We start from the raw sequence: 17487 nt of genomic DNA, 5'->3' as shown, positions 1-17487 counted from the left end.
CAGTGTGGAGGTTCCTCAAAAAATAAAAAATAGAACTACCCTACACCTCAGCAAGAGCACTACTAGGAATTTATCCAAAGGATACAGGAGTGCTGATTCATAGGGGCACGTGTACCCCAATGTTTCAGCAACACTTTCAACAATAGCCAAATCATAGAAAGAGCCAAAATGTCCATCAACTGATGAATGAATAAAGAAGATGTGGTTTATATATACAGTGGAATACTATCTGGCAATGAGAAAGAATGAAATCCTGCCATTTGCAGCAACATGGATGGAACTGGAAGGTATTATGCTGAGTGAAATAAATCAGTCAGAGAAAGACAGATATGTTTTCACTCATATGTGAAACTTGAGAAACTTAACAGAAGACCAAGGGGGGAGGGAAAGGAAAAAAAAAATAGTTACAAACAGAAAGGGAAGGAGGGAAACCATAAGAGACTCTAAAATACAAAGAACAAACTGAGGGTTAAGGGAGGAATGGGGGAGAGGGGAAAATGGGTAATGGGCATTGAGGAGGGCACTTGTTGGGATGAGCACTGGGTGTTGTATGTAAGCAATGAACCACAGTAATCTACCCCCCGATCCAAGAGCAAACTGTACACACTGTGTATTAGCCAATTTGACAATAAATTATATTAAAAATAAATAAAAAGTAAAAGGATTTTGTAGATTTCTCCTCAAAAAAAAAAAAAAATAGAAGTACATTCAGTGACTTATTACCTGCTCCTAATCAGTCAAGAAAAACATAAATGGAAAACAACGGAGTGCTTTAAATCCCAAAATGGATGTGTACACACAGAGAATAAACCTTGAAGGTTTTCAGCCAGTAAGATTTCTGCCAACACTGTTAGTCATTACACGAAATACCACAATATGACTCACCACCACCTACACAGTAATGTTCTCTGTGTCTGACAGACATGTTTTCATTCGATATATAAAAATAAGAAGTGAGATCCCACAAGCAAAGGCTGACTAATAGAAATAATTTTTAGCTTCTTACTACCAATGATTAAGTGTTTCATACTATTTCCTTTCCTTTCTTTAACAGTAGACAATGCAAACTACATCTAGTTTGCTAGAAAAAAATCTGCCGCTAACCCTGGGGCTTCTTATATAGCTTCTTTGTGTTATTTCAACCATTAGAGCAATGTTAATTTTTATTTAGTATACATCACCAGTTTTCCAAGAATCTACAATAAATAACTCTGTTCTAAATATATGTCACAATCATCTCCTAGCATCCACCCAGCCACCCAAATCCAGTTTTTACACCTATAATGTGACACTTCTGTTGACATGACTTCATTGGGAGAATTTCTTAACAGTATTTTCCTTCACCGAATGGAGGGGCTTTGTCTCTAGAAAGGCACCCTAAGGCCCTGTGGGCAACCGTGAAACCAAGTTCACATGTGTCCCTCCCTCAATGATACTTGCACTACTCTTGGCAGCCCAGGCCCCTTCTATACCTGCTCAGCATGCCCTTGAGAGACTTTTAGGCAGCTCAGCTGACACTGTTATTAGCACAATAGCTCTCTTCCCACATTGCAGCTATGTGTTTTACCATGTCATATATGGTATAGACTGTTTAGGACAAAAAATAATTTTTAAACTCTATCAATTTATCCTTTCAATCTGCTACAATTGATGCCAGCCACTTTCATGATCCCAGAGTAACTGACATCCAAATGAACAAGATGAGTAAAGAGAATGACAGGAGGTGGATGGGGGACAGGAAGGGTGCAGGGAGCAGCCTGAATCCATACTACTACTTTGAGAATAATTCAGAATTCATACCCAACTGCTGGAGGATTCAGCAGTCATTAATTCATGCATATATGCATGAATAGTTACTGAGCATCTCAAATATTAACCTTCAGTAATTACACATTTGGATCACAAGCATTTGTGAGCACCGTCTCTGGGCCACACCCTGCTCTAGGCTCTGGAGGTCTTGAGGATTTAAAAAAAAAAAAAAAAAAAAAAACCAGATACAATGCCTGTGTGTCATTCTGCTCTCTGAAACTGCAAAGGTGTCTATCCATAGAGGACTTAACATAATGAGTGTCCATATGGGAATAATCTCAAACCATCTAATTGTTTAAAAGATGGCAAAAGACCTGATGACTTTTTCTTATACATGCAAAATATACCCATCTTTCCTGAAAACAACCTGTATATACATTCTAAGTGAGCTTTCATTTGGTTTAGTTTAGTTTTTAAATATCCCATTGTGTAATCAAATAAACAGCAACTATAGGATGTTTCCAGTGGATTCACTTAAAATTGGACAGGAGAGGGAAAAATGCTGCATTTCAGGGATCTTAAAAAAATACATATATAGTTCTTCACCTATAAGCCAAAAAATCGTAACTAAAAGATGTAACTGGAATTCCTCAGTAATTCTGGGAATTGAAGGCAGAGGAAGGGAGGATTCCAAGTACAACGGATAAAATTACCGAGGACAGTCAGAACTGAAATACACCATCCACATTTTGTGCATTTACCTCTCAGAGGCCATGTGACATATGTTCTATTTGAGCAAATGATGTTTAGATGATTCCCAATGCAACAATATATATTCTCCTGTGCAGTTATTTATACAAACTACCAAATTGTTCTAGCCATTACTGAAACACATTTTCAAAATTACACTTGAAAGCTTACCTAAACCACATAACTTATGGAGATGGAATTATTTCCCCAATCCTTTAAAACCCATATTGATTTATTTGGGGACATGTAGAGAGTTGGCAAGCCAGTACAGTATGTTGACTTTTTCTAATTTGCACATGGTAGCCTGAGGATTAAGTTAAATAATCATATTTTAAGTTATAGTCAAAAGCTAAGTAGGTATATAATGCTCAGAGTCTCTTTAGAATTCATAGTAATGAAAATCATCAAGGCCAAGGGGACTCATAACCATTTTCTCACTAACATTAGTTCAGGCATGGCTTTGCATTATTTGTATTTAAAAAATAAAAAGTTTTCATGTTTCTTTCCTCCATCTTTCTTCACTCTCCCATTTCAATCCCTGTAATCTAAATTTAGAAGCACCCATAGGGGTGCCTGGGTGGCTCAGTCAGTTAAGCATCTGACTTGATTTCGACTCGGGTCATGATCAGTCAGGTTCATGGGATCGAGCCCCACATTGGGCTCTGTGCTGAAAGCATGGAGCCTGCTTGGGATTATCTCTCCCCCTCTCTCTGCCCCTTCCCTTCTCTCTCTCTCTCTCTCTCTCTCAAAATAAATAAACTTTAAAAATAAGTAAATAAATTGAGAAGCACCCATAAATAAGTGTACTGATTCATAACAGAGTATCTTAACATGGAGTCAAAAAACTAAACCTAATAGCCTATAGGAAAGGACATTTGGAATGATCTTGGTGAGACAAAATAGAAATTTAGGACTAGAAGGAGCAAAATGGTTTTGTGGTTTTACCTTAAGCTTTACTGGATTTGTTTAGTAAATCAGAAGACAAGAAGGAAATTTAAGAAACCATAGTGACCATCTTACTAACTCTAAGCAGACAGGGCCACAAAGCAGTACAAAGAAATAGAGACTGTCAACTGGGACGAAGATCTACTACCAATCCTACTTTAGTTCTTAGAATATAATGTTCTGTTCACAAGTATAACACAGATAAGCAAGCAAAGCCACCTATATTAACATCACTCTGTGTCACAAATCATCAGTTGTTTTCAGGGCCAAAATAATTTGTTTATAAAGTTCTAGGTTTGGGATTTTTGTCTTTTTTAAATTTCTTCTTTAATGTTCATTTATTTTTAAGAGTAACAGACTGCAAGCAGGAGAGAGGGGTATCTGAGGTAGGCTCCAGACTCTGAGCTATCAGCAGAGCCCAAAACAGGGCTTGAACCCATGAACAACAAGATACAAACAATGAGATCATGACATGAGCTGAAGTCAGATGCTTAACCGAGACTGAGCCACCCAGGCTCCCCCATTTTTTGTCATTTTTAAATTGAGCATATTGATAGCAATTCATATCAACTATGTGAGAATTTTAGCACTGAACACATTTAAGCCCATATCTACATTTCCACTTCCCTCTGTGACGTACTGCATATTTTCATACCTGTTCCAGACATATAAACTCATCAAGTTGATGTACGCAAAAAATGCTACAGAGTCAGGGGAAGATGTAGTCAATTTTTTTTTTTTTTTTGTTCATTGTCAACTACTGATGTCCTTTAGTTATACAGAATTTTCTCTTTTGACCTTTACAGGTTTGTCAAATGAAAAGAATTTTAACCTCATGGAAACAGAATATTTTAATATTAATTAAATATTAATATTTTAATATTAATTCTTTCACTGGATTCTTTTTGGCTTCCAGACAACTGAACACATTGAGACTATTCTAGACATTTCTTTGAGGTCTTTATACAGTCTGATTTTCTCTGCTTAATTACTGAGCAATCCTCTAGACTCGAAGAAACAAGAAATTTAAACTATAACTCCTTACAACCAAGGTCTTTTTCTTCAATCAGGTTAAAATTTAAAAAGTTGTTACCCAATTTTTGTATCCTTTTTGGAGACAGGGAACTAAATAGTTTCTATAAGAAACTTTCTTTTTTTAAAAAAAAAAAAATTTAATGTTTACTTATTTTTGAGAGAGAGAGAGACAGAGTGAGCCAGGGAGGGGCAGATAGAGAGGGAGACAAAATCTGAAGCAGGCTTCAGGCTCTGAGCTGTCAGCACAGAGCCCAATGCAGGCTCAGACCATGAACCATGAGATCATGGCCTGAGCTGAAGTCAGATGCTTAACCAACTGAGCTACCCATGCACCCCCTGTAAGAAACTTTCTATTTTTAGTCATGGTCTTTAGTGTAAAAGGTGAGTTTTAAAAACAAAGAAATAAAAAGGGCTGAAACTTTTCATCAATTGTAGTGATAATGGAGAATTTTTACTAAAAAGAGCTTAAGACAGTCCTAGTAATAATAGAAATTATGTTGGCAGCCTGTGGGAGATGGGTAACAATTCACAGAGCTAGGGGAAGAACAAAATCTGTATACTGCTAGTCTCTAAGACAAATTTGGATTCCTGTAGCTCCTTTCATACCAAAGTGACTTCAGAATATATTGAAAAATGAAGAGATTACTGATGCAGATTCCCAAGTGAATTCACTTGGCATAGCTTACCTTGACCGTGAATTCATCTGACTCTGATACATCAACTAAATTCTCTCATTCCTGCTATTTATTTCTCATATCCTATGCTGGCTACTAATGTCCTTAGTAATTAATAATAATAAAACTGACCTACAGTGATTAATATAATTACATTTATGAGGATACAAATCCCATCAACTGGTATCCATCATCATCACCTTCCCCACTGAGATTTAATTTTCACTGGCAATCGTCAATAATATAAATGGTAGTTCTATGATCAATAATGATTTTAATAAGTTTCTTTAAAATATGCTACATTTCATGCAAGGCACAACACTCTATAGTATATTATCCTAAAACATTAGACCCCCCCACTGGCCAAATAAATGGAAGACTAAAGCAGTGAATTCAAAAGAAAACAGATTAAGCAGAAAACAGTATAAAATGTCATTGGTCATTTCAGATTTAGGAAAACGTGGGTCCATACTGCATATTATTTCCAACTAGCCATAAATTCATAGTGATGTGCTGTATTAGAAAAGAAAGCTTTCCTCCAATCAGTCTATGAAACTGATTCCAAATACACAAAACAATGTGTACTCAAAGAATGGAGACTTGGTGCAAAAACACTTCAAAAATAACAGCCGGCCTTGTCTCATACCTGGTTTCTCACCTAGAATCTCACCCAGGTAAAGCAGTTGGATATTCTGCACATTTCACAAGGCAAGAGAGTTGAGGGAACTCATTAGGAGATCCCAATTCCAATATCACTGTTGCTGTGGAATATTCTGCAAGGAACACTCAGCCCATCAATTCCAGGGAGATGCAGGAGTCTATGCACTGGGTAGAAGGGCGGAAAGGGGGAAGGGAGCTCCTAGTAATTCTCTCTTTCCTTTTCATTTAAAAATTAAAGTACTCTGAGTGAGGAGATAGGTGTTGGAGTAAGAGAGCATCTCACCTCAACAAGTGTACTCAAATGAAAACATACTCAGAATCTATTCAAGACTTGAAGCCTTTCGCTAAACTTACCAACACCTCACAGAGACTGCAAAGAACAATGGTCATTTTTGTAAATATAATCAGATAGTAATATATTTTGCTGTACTTTCATATGCAGTAAAACCTGGGATTGTGAGTAACCTGTTCTATGAGTGTTTTGCAAGACAAGCAAACCTTTCTAATAAATTTTAACTTGATAAATGAGCGATGTCCTGCAATATGAGTAGTATGTGATGCAGAAAATCACATGATCACAACTGAGCCAATGGTTCTCTCTCTCTCGCTTTCTCTCTCACCCTCTCTCTTGCTTGCTGCAGGATTATGATTGATTGTCACCCATTCTCAGATGCGTGGTCTCAGGCTGAGGTGTTTAGCAGAAATCAATGATTTTTCAGAACATTGGAAGGTGTCCATCCACAACCAGCACTAGTGCATTTTTTTGTCACTTCGAAGCGCTTATGGACAGTCCCTTGCTTTTCTATACAAGAATAAGCTTAGAAATGCTTTGCTTCATTCTAGGTCAGGTTGCCTGCAGACCCTTTCCTCTGCTGCCTTATTGCCAGTTATACTAAATACAGTATACAACAAGAATTAATACTGTACTATAGTCAATATCCATATGAGCGTATATACATGGCCCCCATGTAGAAAAAGATTCCATTGAGCCAACAGATAGCAGTGATTCCGTTAGTGATAGTGAAAGTCGTTCTACACAATAACCCTCCTCTCTTGTCTCCGTCACACAACCCACGAAGGTTTTCAAAAGTAAGCGCAGGTTAATCTGTTTATTTTTCCTCATATTTTGTATTTTCTTCATTATTTTCTTATTATATTATAGCACTGTAATCATTTTTATATGAATATTTTTGGGTTGTGGAATGAATCATCTGAGTTCCCATGATTTCTTATGGGGAAATTTGCTTTGATATTCAAATGCTGCAGATTACAAACATGTTTCTGGAATGAATTATGCTCTCAAACCAAGGTTTCATTGTATTTGGTTTGCTGAGAAAACCTGCAAGAAAGCAGAGGCACCTTCCTTTCATTCAAATGAGAATCTGAAATATAGAATTAAATCAATAATACAACCGTCCGCATCCCCTTTTCCAGAAGCGCTTCTCAGAAGCCCCAGTCCTCCCAGCCTCCTATTTCATGTTCCATCTACACTGAGCTTTCTGTCCCTTGAGACTTCCCCACTTTCTCTCACCTCCTGGCCCCCTACAAATGCTGTTCTCACAGTCTGTAACACCCATCTCTCCTCTTTGCCCGGATATTCCTACTTGATTTTCACGTCTTATATTAAATGAAACCTCTCCCACAAAGCCTTCCAAGATCCTTCCACACTAGGTTAGGAAACTGTGGGGTTTGGAATCTAGCAAGTTTGTTATTAACTTGACAGCTAAGCTAAGGAGTCAAGCAAATAGAAATCAAAACATGTACCTTCTTTCTCACACATGTAAGCTGAGCTGGAGAACTCAATTTTCATCTGCAGACAAGTAGCCTTGCTGAGATTTCAAGGCTGAATTAGACACTCACCCACCAGTGACAGGGTCAGCTGGACAACTGCAGAACTCCGCTGGGGGGCTCGCTGCTAGGAAATTTATAGTACTGAAGGTGACAAGTGTGTTTCCTGAAAGCAGGTTGATTTGCAGAGAAATCGACAGAGAGTGAGGGACTGAGCTATGCATATTCCCATGAGGACTTGGAAGAGAAGCTAGGGATTACTGGGCAAATGAGCTACGTTTATTATAGACACGGAACCTGTGAGTGGGACTCCCTCCTTGTGGAAAAAGGGGGATGAACATTCTTCCCCAACAATATATACTGCTGGAGGAGCCCCTCATAATCCTGGGGCACACTGATTAAGATTGTGGGTGCAGTTGCCCGTTTCCCTGCTAGACCTTCAGCCCCCCAAATGCATTAAGAACTACGGCTACTTTGTTCACCAATGACCTCAGGGCACAGAGCAGCCACCTATCACACGTGCACACCCTGAAAGAACGGACCGATTAATGACACATTCTTCTGTTCATCCCAAAGCAAATCTTCTATTTGCTAACATTGAGCTGAAAAAGTTATTTGAATAAGGACAGCTTAGCTGTCCTGATGCCTAGGGTCTTTGAATAGGTTGGCAAAAACAATCTAAGATCACAGCTGAATCTTATTTTATGGTGTTGACTCTCAGGCTGGTTATGCTCACAATTTGTGGCTGAAGCAAAGGACAAAGCAAAAGTAGGGAGAGGAGGTGGAGGAGGTAATACAGGAAAGAAAGAATTGATGTTTGAAAAGCATAAAATATACAGTTAGCAGAGATTACACAAATTCTCAACTGAATGTTTCTTAAAATATATCAAATCGATTAAAATTGTTAGCATAGAGACTACTTCTGTGTGACAACTCACAAAAATAAATTAAATAGTTTTAAAAAATTCCCAAGTTACTCAGTTCTCCAGGAGCCAAAAAACAGCTTAAAAATTTTTTTTAATGTTTTATTTTTCTTTTTGAGAGAGAAAGGGAGAGAGAGAACACGTGTTGGAGCAGGAGAGAGACAGAAAAAGAATGGGACAGAAGATCCAAAGCAGGCTCCAGGCTGACAGCAGCAAGCCCAATGCGGGGCTCGAACCCACAAACTGTGAGATCAAGATCTGAGCCAAAGTCAGACGCTCCACTTGCTAAGCCACCCACGCACCCCTAGAACAGTTTAAAAGCAGCAGGTCAGGGGCGCCTGGCTGGCTCGGTCGGTTAAGCATTCGACTTCAGCTCAGGTCATGATCTCTCGGCCTGTCGGCTCTGTGCAGACAGCTTAGAGCCTGGAGAATGCTTCAAATTCTGTGTCTCCCCCCCACACCCCACCTTGTGTCCCTGTCCCACTCACACTCTGTCTCTCAAAAATGAGTATTAAAAAATTTTTTTAAAGCAGGTCAATTGGTAGGAAGTGATAACAAGTGTCAGCAGAGATGGGGTCAAACTGGCCCTCATACACTGCAGGTGGGAATGTAAAATGGTGCAGACACTTTGGAAAACAGTCTGGCAATTCCTAAAACTTTAAACATTGTGTTACCATATGGCCCAGAAAATCTACTCCTAGGTCTGTACCCATGAGAACTGGAAATATATTTCCATGCAAAAACTCGTGTATGAATAAAGTTTACAGCAGTATTATTCATAATAGCGAAAGACTGGCAACAATCCGTATGTCTGTCAATGATGAATGGATAAACAAAATGTGGTATGCCCATACAGTGGAGTATAATTCAACCACAGAAGGAAAAGAAGTATTGATACACACTACAACATGGATACACTGAAAAGATTATGGTTAAGTGAAAGAAGCCAGTCACAAAGGACCACATATCACATTATATCATTTTTATGAAATGCCCAGAATGGGCAAATTCACAGAAACAGGAGCAGATTAGAGGTAGCCAGGGGATGGCTGAAGTGGGGAGAAATGAGAAGTGACAGTTAATGGGTAAGGGACTTACTTCTGGGGGTCATGAAAACGTTCTAAAACTTACTGTGGTGATGGTGGCACAACTCTGAATACACTAAAAGCCAGTGAGCTGTACACTGTAAACAGATTATTAAGGCTCTGAATGATATCTCAATAAAGCTGTTATTTAAAAAAGAAAGTAAGGCAGGGTTTTGGACTGGGACCCCCAGGAACCACTACATCCCGCAACCGGAATGCGCCTGGTTCCAGTGCCTGTGGCACCTTCCTTACAGGTTCCTGTGGCTGATCTCCCGCTCAGGCTTGCTTTATTTATGAGATGATAAGGTTTCAGCAAGCAATTCTGAAAGCGACCTATTTGGTACCACTTCTAAAAACATTAAATGAGTGCGTCATCAGAAGAGGCCAAGGAAACTAGCTTACAGCAACCAGCCATAAGGAGATGCTTTCCACCAGATACTGAGGTATAATGCCCTGCAAGTTAGGACCCACGCCAGCTCCCTCACAGCGGGCAGATTCGCTTTCAAGAAAAGGAGAAACCTGAGCTATCTGCTGAGGGTGTTGTGCCCAGGGAATACCTGACTGTCTCCTATCCCTCTCACCGCACTAGGACGTGGGGTGTGAAGCACCTAAGAGGTCCCCCCTCCCCCGCTTTTTTAAAGAAATTATCTTCTTTATACCAATCTTAACAGAGAGACAGTGTTGCCCTCATTGTATAGGCAAGGCAAGAAGCTTAAATTCCAATAGAAACCATCTTAAAGGCAGTCACCCCAGGTTGCAGAGTCGCCTGACTCCACAGGCCATGCATGCTCCCCTTCCCCACCTGGCCTCCCTTCCCTACTTATGGGCAGAGGCAGAAGTGCTTCTGTGAACACTCACAAGAACCCACAGAGGTTTCCCGTGGCTCTGAGCCCACCTCCCTTGCCCCAGCACACCCCTGGCCTTTGGATGGATTTGTGGTCTAAGTCCCTGAAGTCAGGAATAGACAGAAATCCATCCGTCACTCACTGGGACAGATACAAACCTCAATATAATTTGTTTTCCAATGGTTTCAGCCTAAAGTTCTGGTTTGGCATTGGCTTTTTAACAACTAACAGCTGTAGGCAATTTTCACACAGAATAAAGACATCAATAAGGCAGGGAGTGGAATTTTCTCCCTTATGAATACAGAGCAATGAGCTGTCTTCAAGATGTACATGGAGCTGCCACCACACAGGCTCTGGCTTCGGTCTCATCTGGGGAGTCAGAAAGAGGACAACTGAAAAGACAGTGGATGTGGATGATTTGAGGGTCCTGGCTCTGCCCACCAGCTCCAGCTACCTGCCACCAAGTGGGTCCTCATCTCTCAGCAACATCCATCTCCTTAGATTTGACTTTTGATTTTAGAATACTTTAAGTAGGATACGTTGGACCAGATGGACTTGACAGATATATTCAGAACTTTTCATTCAAAAGTAGCAGACTACACATTCTTCTCGAGTGCACATGGAATATTCTCCAACATAGATCACATACTGGGTCATAAAATACTTTAAGCGGGAAATAAAACCAAGCCCATGAATACATTATTGCCCTTCCTGATAGCCATCAGGGTAGATGATTCACCGCCTCTCCCTGGAAGAGGAGTATATATCCTCCACCGCCCCAGGAACCTCAGGATGGTCTATGTGACTTGTGGTGCCAGTCTCTACAGAAGGATGACCCATCCTTACCCTGGCAGCCACATGATTTTCACTGGTCAGAGAAAGGGGCAGAAGTGCCACATGCCATTTCCAAGCAGAAGCTTAGAGCCTACTAGCAGTTCACCAAGTCTCTCCTTCCTCTTCCACTGGGCCTGGGTCTCGGATGAAAGATGGCAAGGAACAGAACCACACCTGACCCACAATGGACATGCAGCATTGGCAAGTGATATGCTACTGCAGTTTTTAACTATCAAAGGATGAACTAGCTAAGATGACTGAGACAGCCACTGATCCCCTCCCACTTCTCTTCCTACCTCCAACCACCCACCACTCACATCCTCACGTCTTCCCTGACCATCCTCCTCATCACTGTGTCCCATACCCCACAACACATCTACACACCATGCAGAGGCACGTTGTGCTTCTTCCTCTACTGGCATCATACTTTTTTATCAATCCCCCATTGCTACTGAAACTGTCAGCTGTTTCGGAGAAGGTTCTAGTTTTTCATTTCCAATCTCCCCATTAACACCTAGATCATACGCTCTGCACGCAGAGGTGGGAGAGGGAAGAGATTCCTGAAACACCAAAAATATTCATCAACATCTTAACATACAAACATGCCGCCGAGAGCCACCTCCTTCTTCCCCAACCAATTCTGGTTGGTAATAGGCTTGTGAACACTCTCTCATATTGGCTTATCTTATAGGATGGAAAAGCCTATAGGTATATCCTGCTCTGGAAGAGCTGGAGTAGTCTAATCAGTTCAGGTATTACCCCTGGAGGGCAGTAACCCAGCCTGCATTACTTTCATGACCTAAGAGTCATGCAAAATGATAGCACTCTCTAGTATCTGTTGAATGATACAAATGGTCTGATTGGTCTAATTAAAACTAACTCCATTATAAAATGCCGGCAGTGATTGAGGGAGAAGAGAGTATTCTGTAACATTTACTGAGCACCAAATGAGGGTCAGGCACCGGGCCATTTCCCAATATGTATTACTCTTACTTAGACACTACCATCAAAGTAGGAGGAGGAATTCTTTTTTTCTCACTTTCCAGAAACAGGCTCATATGCTTTTTCCATACTTACACAGATAATAAAATCAGAATAGTAATTTGAACCAACGTCTTCCTAATCCACATGCCAGTACCCTTTAAACAATGCCATAATATCCCCCTGAAACATGGGATGGAAAGAAACACTACTTCAGAGGTGCCTGAAAAGCTAAGCTGAAGGGAGCACTTACATCTTTTGAGGACGAGGTCCTACACCAGATACATCTCTCACTTTAGTATAATGGATTCTAAAATATGATAGGATCCATAAAAAGTTTCCCACAACAGTTATTACTGCAGTCCAAACATTAGGCTAAATAATTAACTGTGCTTAAGTAATAATGGCTTTCATCAAAGGATCCAGGACAGGAGGAGGAGTATGACTAGTTTTTAAGGAGACATTAATACTGTACATTGAGAGTAGGGGCAGAGAAAGCATGAGAGAATTGTGGCGGGTGTGAGGCAGAGGCCCCAAGTATAGACTCATACTGGGATGGGGAGGAACAGAAGGAGCAGCTTGGGATGCAGTTCTGCCACATATTTGAAGTTCTAAGGGTCTAAATCCCTTCACTTAAAGCAAAGCCCTTTGAGGTAGCAAAGCTACTCTCTTCTTTCTCCTCCTCCAGAGGCTCAGTGCTCACAGCTGGGGTGCCAATGTAAAGGGGTCATTGCACTAAAGAAGGGCAAGGCCGTGTCTAACCAACCCAACCTCTCCTCTCCCTCCTGGCTCCCAGCCACCACCAGGGAGCAAGTTGGGGACTCACCACAAGTTCACTGAACATGACATCCAGCTCCTCCACAGGGGGCATGGGTAATGCTGGCTCCATGGTCTGAAGCGCAAAGTTGCTATCGTTTCGCAGCCGATAGGTGATTTCTGGGTGATCATTATTTCGGAAACAGCAAAAGATGAATGAAATCCCCCGTCCACCTCTCTTCCTTGGGGCCATGGCTGATTTCTGTTCTATTTCTTGAAGTGACTAAACTCTGCAAAAAGAGAACATGACAGCGGTTAAAGGTGCAAAAATGGTAAAAGAATTTTGTTTTTAAGCCAGACCAATTTAAGAAAGACCCCTCTGCACTGAGGCAGTTAAAAGCCTACAGGGCATAGAGAAGACAACCCCAAGGTGTTCTGGAGTCCAGGTGGACAAAGAGCACATCCTTCTAGTCACTTGTCAAATGTTTCCTGTGACCAACTGCTGGGCAAACAGTACAATTCTCCCGCTCTGTGCCACAGCCACGCCCCAGTCACACTAGGCTACTGGCCACTCTTTGTCTATCACACGCTCTTTCTTGCCAACCCACCTTGTTCTTTAACATCCCCTGCAAGAATGACCTTCTCTTCCTCACCCCTTAGGAATCTAGGATCTCTTATCCTTTAAAGTTTGATACCAATTTCTTCTTTTTTACCTTCTCAAAGGAGAGTTAATCATAAGTATGCTAAGGCATATCTATCCATTCCAGCTCATATCATATTCTAAGTTCATTAAGAGAGTATTGTCCTATTAGACAATGATAACTTCAAGTTAGGGGAAGGGACTGACCATCAAACAACTTGCTGGCCCTAGTGCCCTGCACAGTGCCAGGAAGGAAGGAGGCACTCAGCTCATGTTTATCATGTTGAATAATTTAAATTCATTACAAAGAGTGATTTCACATGAGCTAGAGGAGTCAGAGATTCCCAAACAGAAAAGATCAAATGAGTTCACCAATACAAAGACAGTCAAAGTATATTCACAAAATAGAATACTATGCGCTCATTTAAAAACAATACAGCATCTGTATATGTAGATATGGAGACATGTTCAAGATACCTTATGATATACTGTAAATATTACAGGATTACATGTTTTAAAGAATGGATATATGTTTTTATGAATATATGTAAGAAAGGGCTAATAGCAGTAACCTCTAAAATAAAAACAGGGGATTGGAGAACCATTCTTTTTCATTTTGTACCCTTTTGAATTTGAATTTTTATCATAAAAATACATTTTTTTTAGGGGTGCCTGGGTGGCTTAGTCAGTTAAGTGTCCAACTTTGGCTCAGGTCATAATCTTACATAGTGGTTCCTGAGTTCGAGCCCTGTGTCAGGCTCTGGGCTGACAGCTCAAAGCCTAGAGCCTGCTTTGGATTCTGCATCTCTCTCTCTACCCCTCCCCCACTCACACTCACTCTCGCTCTCTCCCTCTCTCCCTCTCTCTCTCAAAATAAACACTGAAAGAAATTTTTTAAAAATACATATTTAATTATAGTTTTTTTTTAATTACAATTATATGTATTGCCTTGGGAAAATTCCAAAGTTATACTGTCAAGTAAAAAGAAGCAAATCATAGAATGATGTGTACAGCATGGTGCCACAATGGCTTTTTAAAAACAACCTCATACAACAATACAAACTGTAGTAAAAGTTTTCATAAATAACTATGATTTATAAACACTTCTGGAGTCAAGATCCCTGCTCACTTAAAGGACAGTGGTCTTCAAAAGACTAAAAGTCTTTGGGATGGGGATGGAAGGGAAATGTTAAGAGCAGGGCATCCCTCATGTAGCGCTATGTGATGATCCAACTGGCTCTGGAATAACAACTTGGCCAAGACATCCAATATCCCCAACTGTGGAAGCATATATCTCCTGGCCTAAAGTGTACTTGTTCAGTGTCATGGGAGACATGTGCAGTGCCTGGGATTCCTTTGGCAAATGTGTGTTAATACCTATGATAGGGGTGCCTGGGTGGCTCAGTTGGTTAAACATCTGACTTGGGCTCAGGTCATGATCTCACCATTCATGGGTTTGAGCCCCACGTCAGGCTCTGTGCTGACAGCTAGTTCAGAGCCTGGAGCCTGTTTCAGATTCTGTGACTCCCTCTCTCTCTGACCCTCCCCTGTTCATGCTGTCTCTCTGTCTGTCTGTCTGTCTCTCTCTCTCAGAAGTAAATAAAACATAATATATACCCATGATATAGCAGACACTATAAGCACTGAAGGATACATAAAGGAAATGGTTCACTAGGAGATTATAATCTGGTGGGTGAGAATAGTACCAAATAGTTATAAATCCAGTGAATCCTGTGTAATCAAGTAGGAAGAACAAAGGGGAGACTCTGAGAATGGTCCATGATGGATGAGTGGAGCTTAGATAGATAATGGAAAGCAGGGCATTTTGGCAGAAGGAACAGTGCAAGCAAAGGCATGAGGTGGGAAGGAGCATGGAGATATAGGGAACAAGTGGTGGTGTGGCACAGACTGCACAACACAGCCTTCCCACAGCAAAACCCTGGGGCTCTCATCTTCCTGATCAAAACCCACCAAAGTCTCTCCAATACCAATCTAAATTGGGTCCCAGTGCTCCATCAAATCAGATCCAACTCAACTTCTCTGTCTTATCTCATTGAAAAGTATCTTCCAGTTTAGCCAACAGACCATTTTCCACATCCCATACACATCCCACACTCTTCTCACCTTCCATCCCAGTGGTCTGCTCATTCCTTCTGCCTTTATCTTTGTCAACATGCTCTCCACCCTGAGAGCACCCATCCTGACAATACTTAGTGAATATGGTGAGCCCATCCACTGCTGATGATAACTGAAATTTGTTTCAACATTACTGAAGAGTAGTTTATCAAAGCCTTGAAATAGTCATACCTTTGACAATATTTCTACTTCTAGAAATATATCCCAATTAAATATTCTGAGATACTATCAAAAATGTTGTCACAACAATTTTCAAAGCATTATCTAATAACTGAGCAACAAGGGCCTAAGGTAAGTGCTAGTAACAGAGGACTATATGAAAAGGATAATCATGGTTTACTAGATGACAGATGACCAAGCAGTCCTCTCTAAAAGAATATTTAGTGACATGCAAATTGTATTTGTAAGATAAAGAATAGGTGTACAATGTCCCATTTATGTAAAAACAAGTGTACATATATGAGCAGGAAAAAAGGATATGAGAAACACACCACAATGTGAGCCAGCAGAAAGCTTGTGTCAAATGTGGGGCTTACTTTAAAAACAAAACAAAACAAAAAAAAAACCTCTATTTTCCAAGTTGTTACAATGAAGACATACTACTTTCATAATCAAATGAAGATGAGAGTTTTTTTTTTTTTAAAAGTATATGATTGTTTCTATGACAGATGGAAGGAGGGGAATGTGCAAAAATGTTCTTATCAAAAATATCCAAGTTATGGTGATCTATACACCAGTGTCTCAAACGATCTGAGGCGAAGGACAACTCGCTTCCCACCAATCTGTTAGAAATGTATTTTTGTAAAATATAGTACTACTATTTCAGCAATGGCAAATTGCTATAAGAATTTCTCTAAGAGTGCAATTCTTGTACTCTTTGTTAATCAGCATGGGTAGGCAGCAATGCTATGGATGTACACCAGGAGATGCGAGTTCAGACTTAGTTCATTAAAATATAACCGTTAATGCCTGTCTCCGATGTATGTCCTCAGGACAGGAGCCATATCCGCCGTGGCAGCCAGGCTAGAGTCCTGCACACCCTGTCACTCAACTGTCAGTAAACTGAGGAGACTGTTCAGAGATTACTGTCAAGGTCTGCGTGCCTAAGCACCGTTGTAGGGGAGTAAGGAGGCAGTGTTCACTACTGGAAGATGGGAGGAAAAAAAACAGCAACAGGCAAAAGCCAGTTCATGGAGGTCATATGGTCCATGCTTAGCTTTCAAGTTTATTTCCAGGCAGTCTTGCTAACCTACCCCATTGAATGTGGTCTGGACCCTCTTAGCATTTTGTGACCCCCCCCATGAGGCACTGCCAACACTTAATTTGTGGTCTGGGTCTTCCCCTATTGAAGAATCAACCCCATTGAGGAAAAGTGCCCTTGGTTTGTGTCACTTAGTGCCTCACACACATAGAAGCATGACCAAAGTATTTAGGAAACAAATAGAGAGCAACTTTACTTTTGTACTTTATACATTGTTTCACTTAAATCCAAGTTTTATTACATTCTGGCTGTATTGAGGAGGGGTGCACAGGAAACACGGTGACCTAAAAATCAGCCCAAAGCATTTCTTAAGTCTTCTTTTTTTTAAACCAGCAGTTCTATAAACCAAAAAGAAGAAGAAAGAAAAGAAGAGAAGAGAAGAGAAGAGAAGAGAAGAGAAGAGAAAAGAAAAGAAAAGAAAAGAA

At 40.5% G+C, this 17487-nt stretch overlaps 1 protein-coding gene across 1 annotated transcript in view; it reads right to left on the bottom strand.

Moving 5' to 3' along the window:
* The window catches only part of DAAM1 (dishevelled associated activator of morphogenesis 1), a 172153-nt gene that overhangs the window by 90866 nt on the left and 63800 nt on the right, over positions 1 to 17487 (bottom strand). Inside the window, exon 2 of the mRNA XM_039240768.1 lies at positions 13096 to 13315. Coding sequence (XP_039096699.1) covers positions 13096 to 13278 — 183 coding nt within the window. The 5' untranslated portion in view covers positions 13279 to 13315. The remainder of the gene's footprint in view (positions 1 to 13095; positions 13316 to 17487) is intronic.

This window comes from Hyaena hyaena, unplaced genomic scaffold (assembly GCF_003009895.1).
Source record: "Hyaena hyaena isolate Hyena2069 unplaced genomic scaffold, ASM300989v1 scaffold_181, whole genome shotgun sequence".
NCBI classification, from domain to species: domain Eukaryota; kingdom Metazoa; phylum Chordata; class Mammalia; order Carnivora; family Hyaenidae; genus Hyaena; species Hyaena hyaena.
The sequence above is the reverse complement of the archived record's forward strand: the minus strand, read 5'-3'. Positions and strand labels throughout refer to the sequence as shown.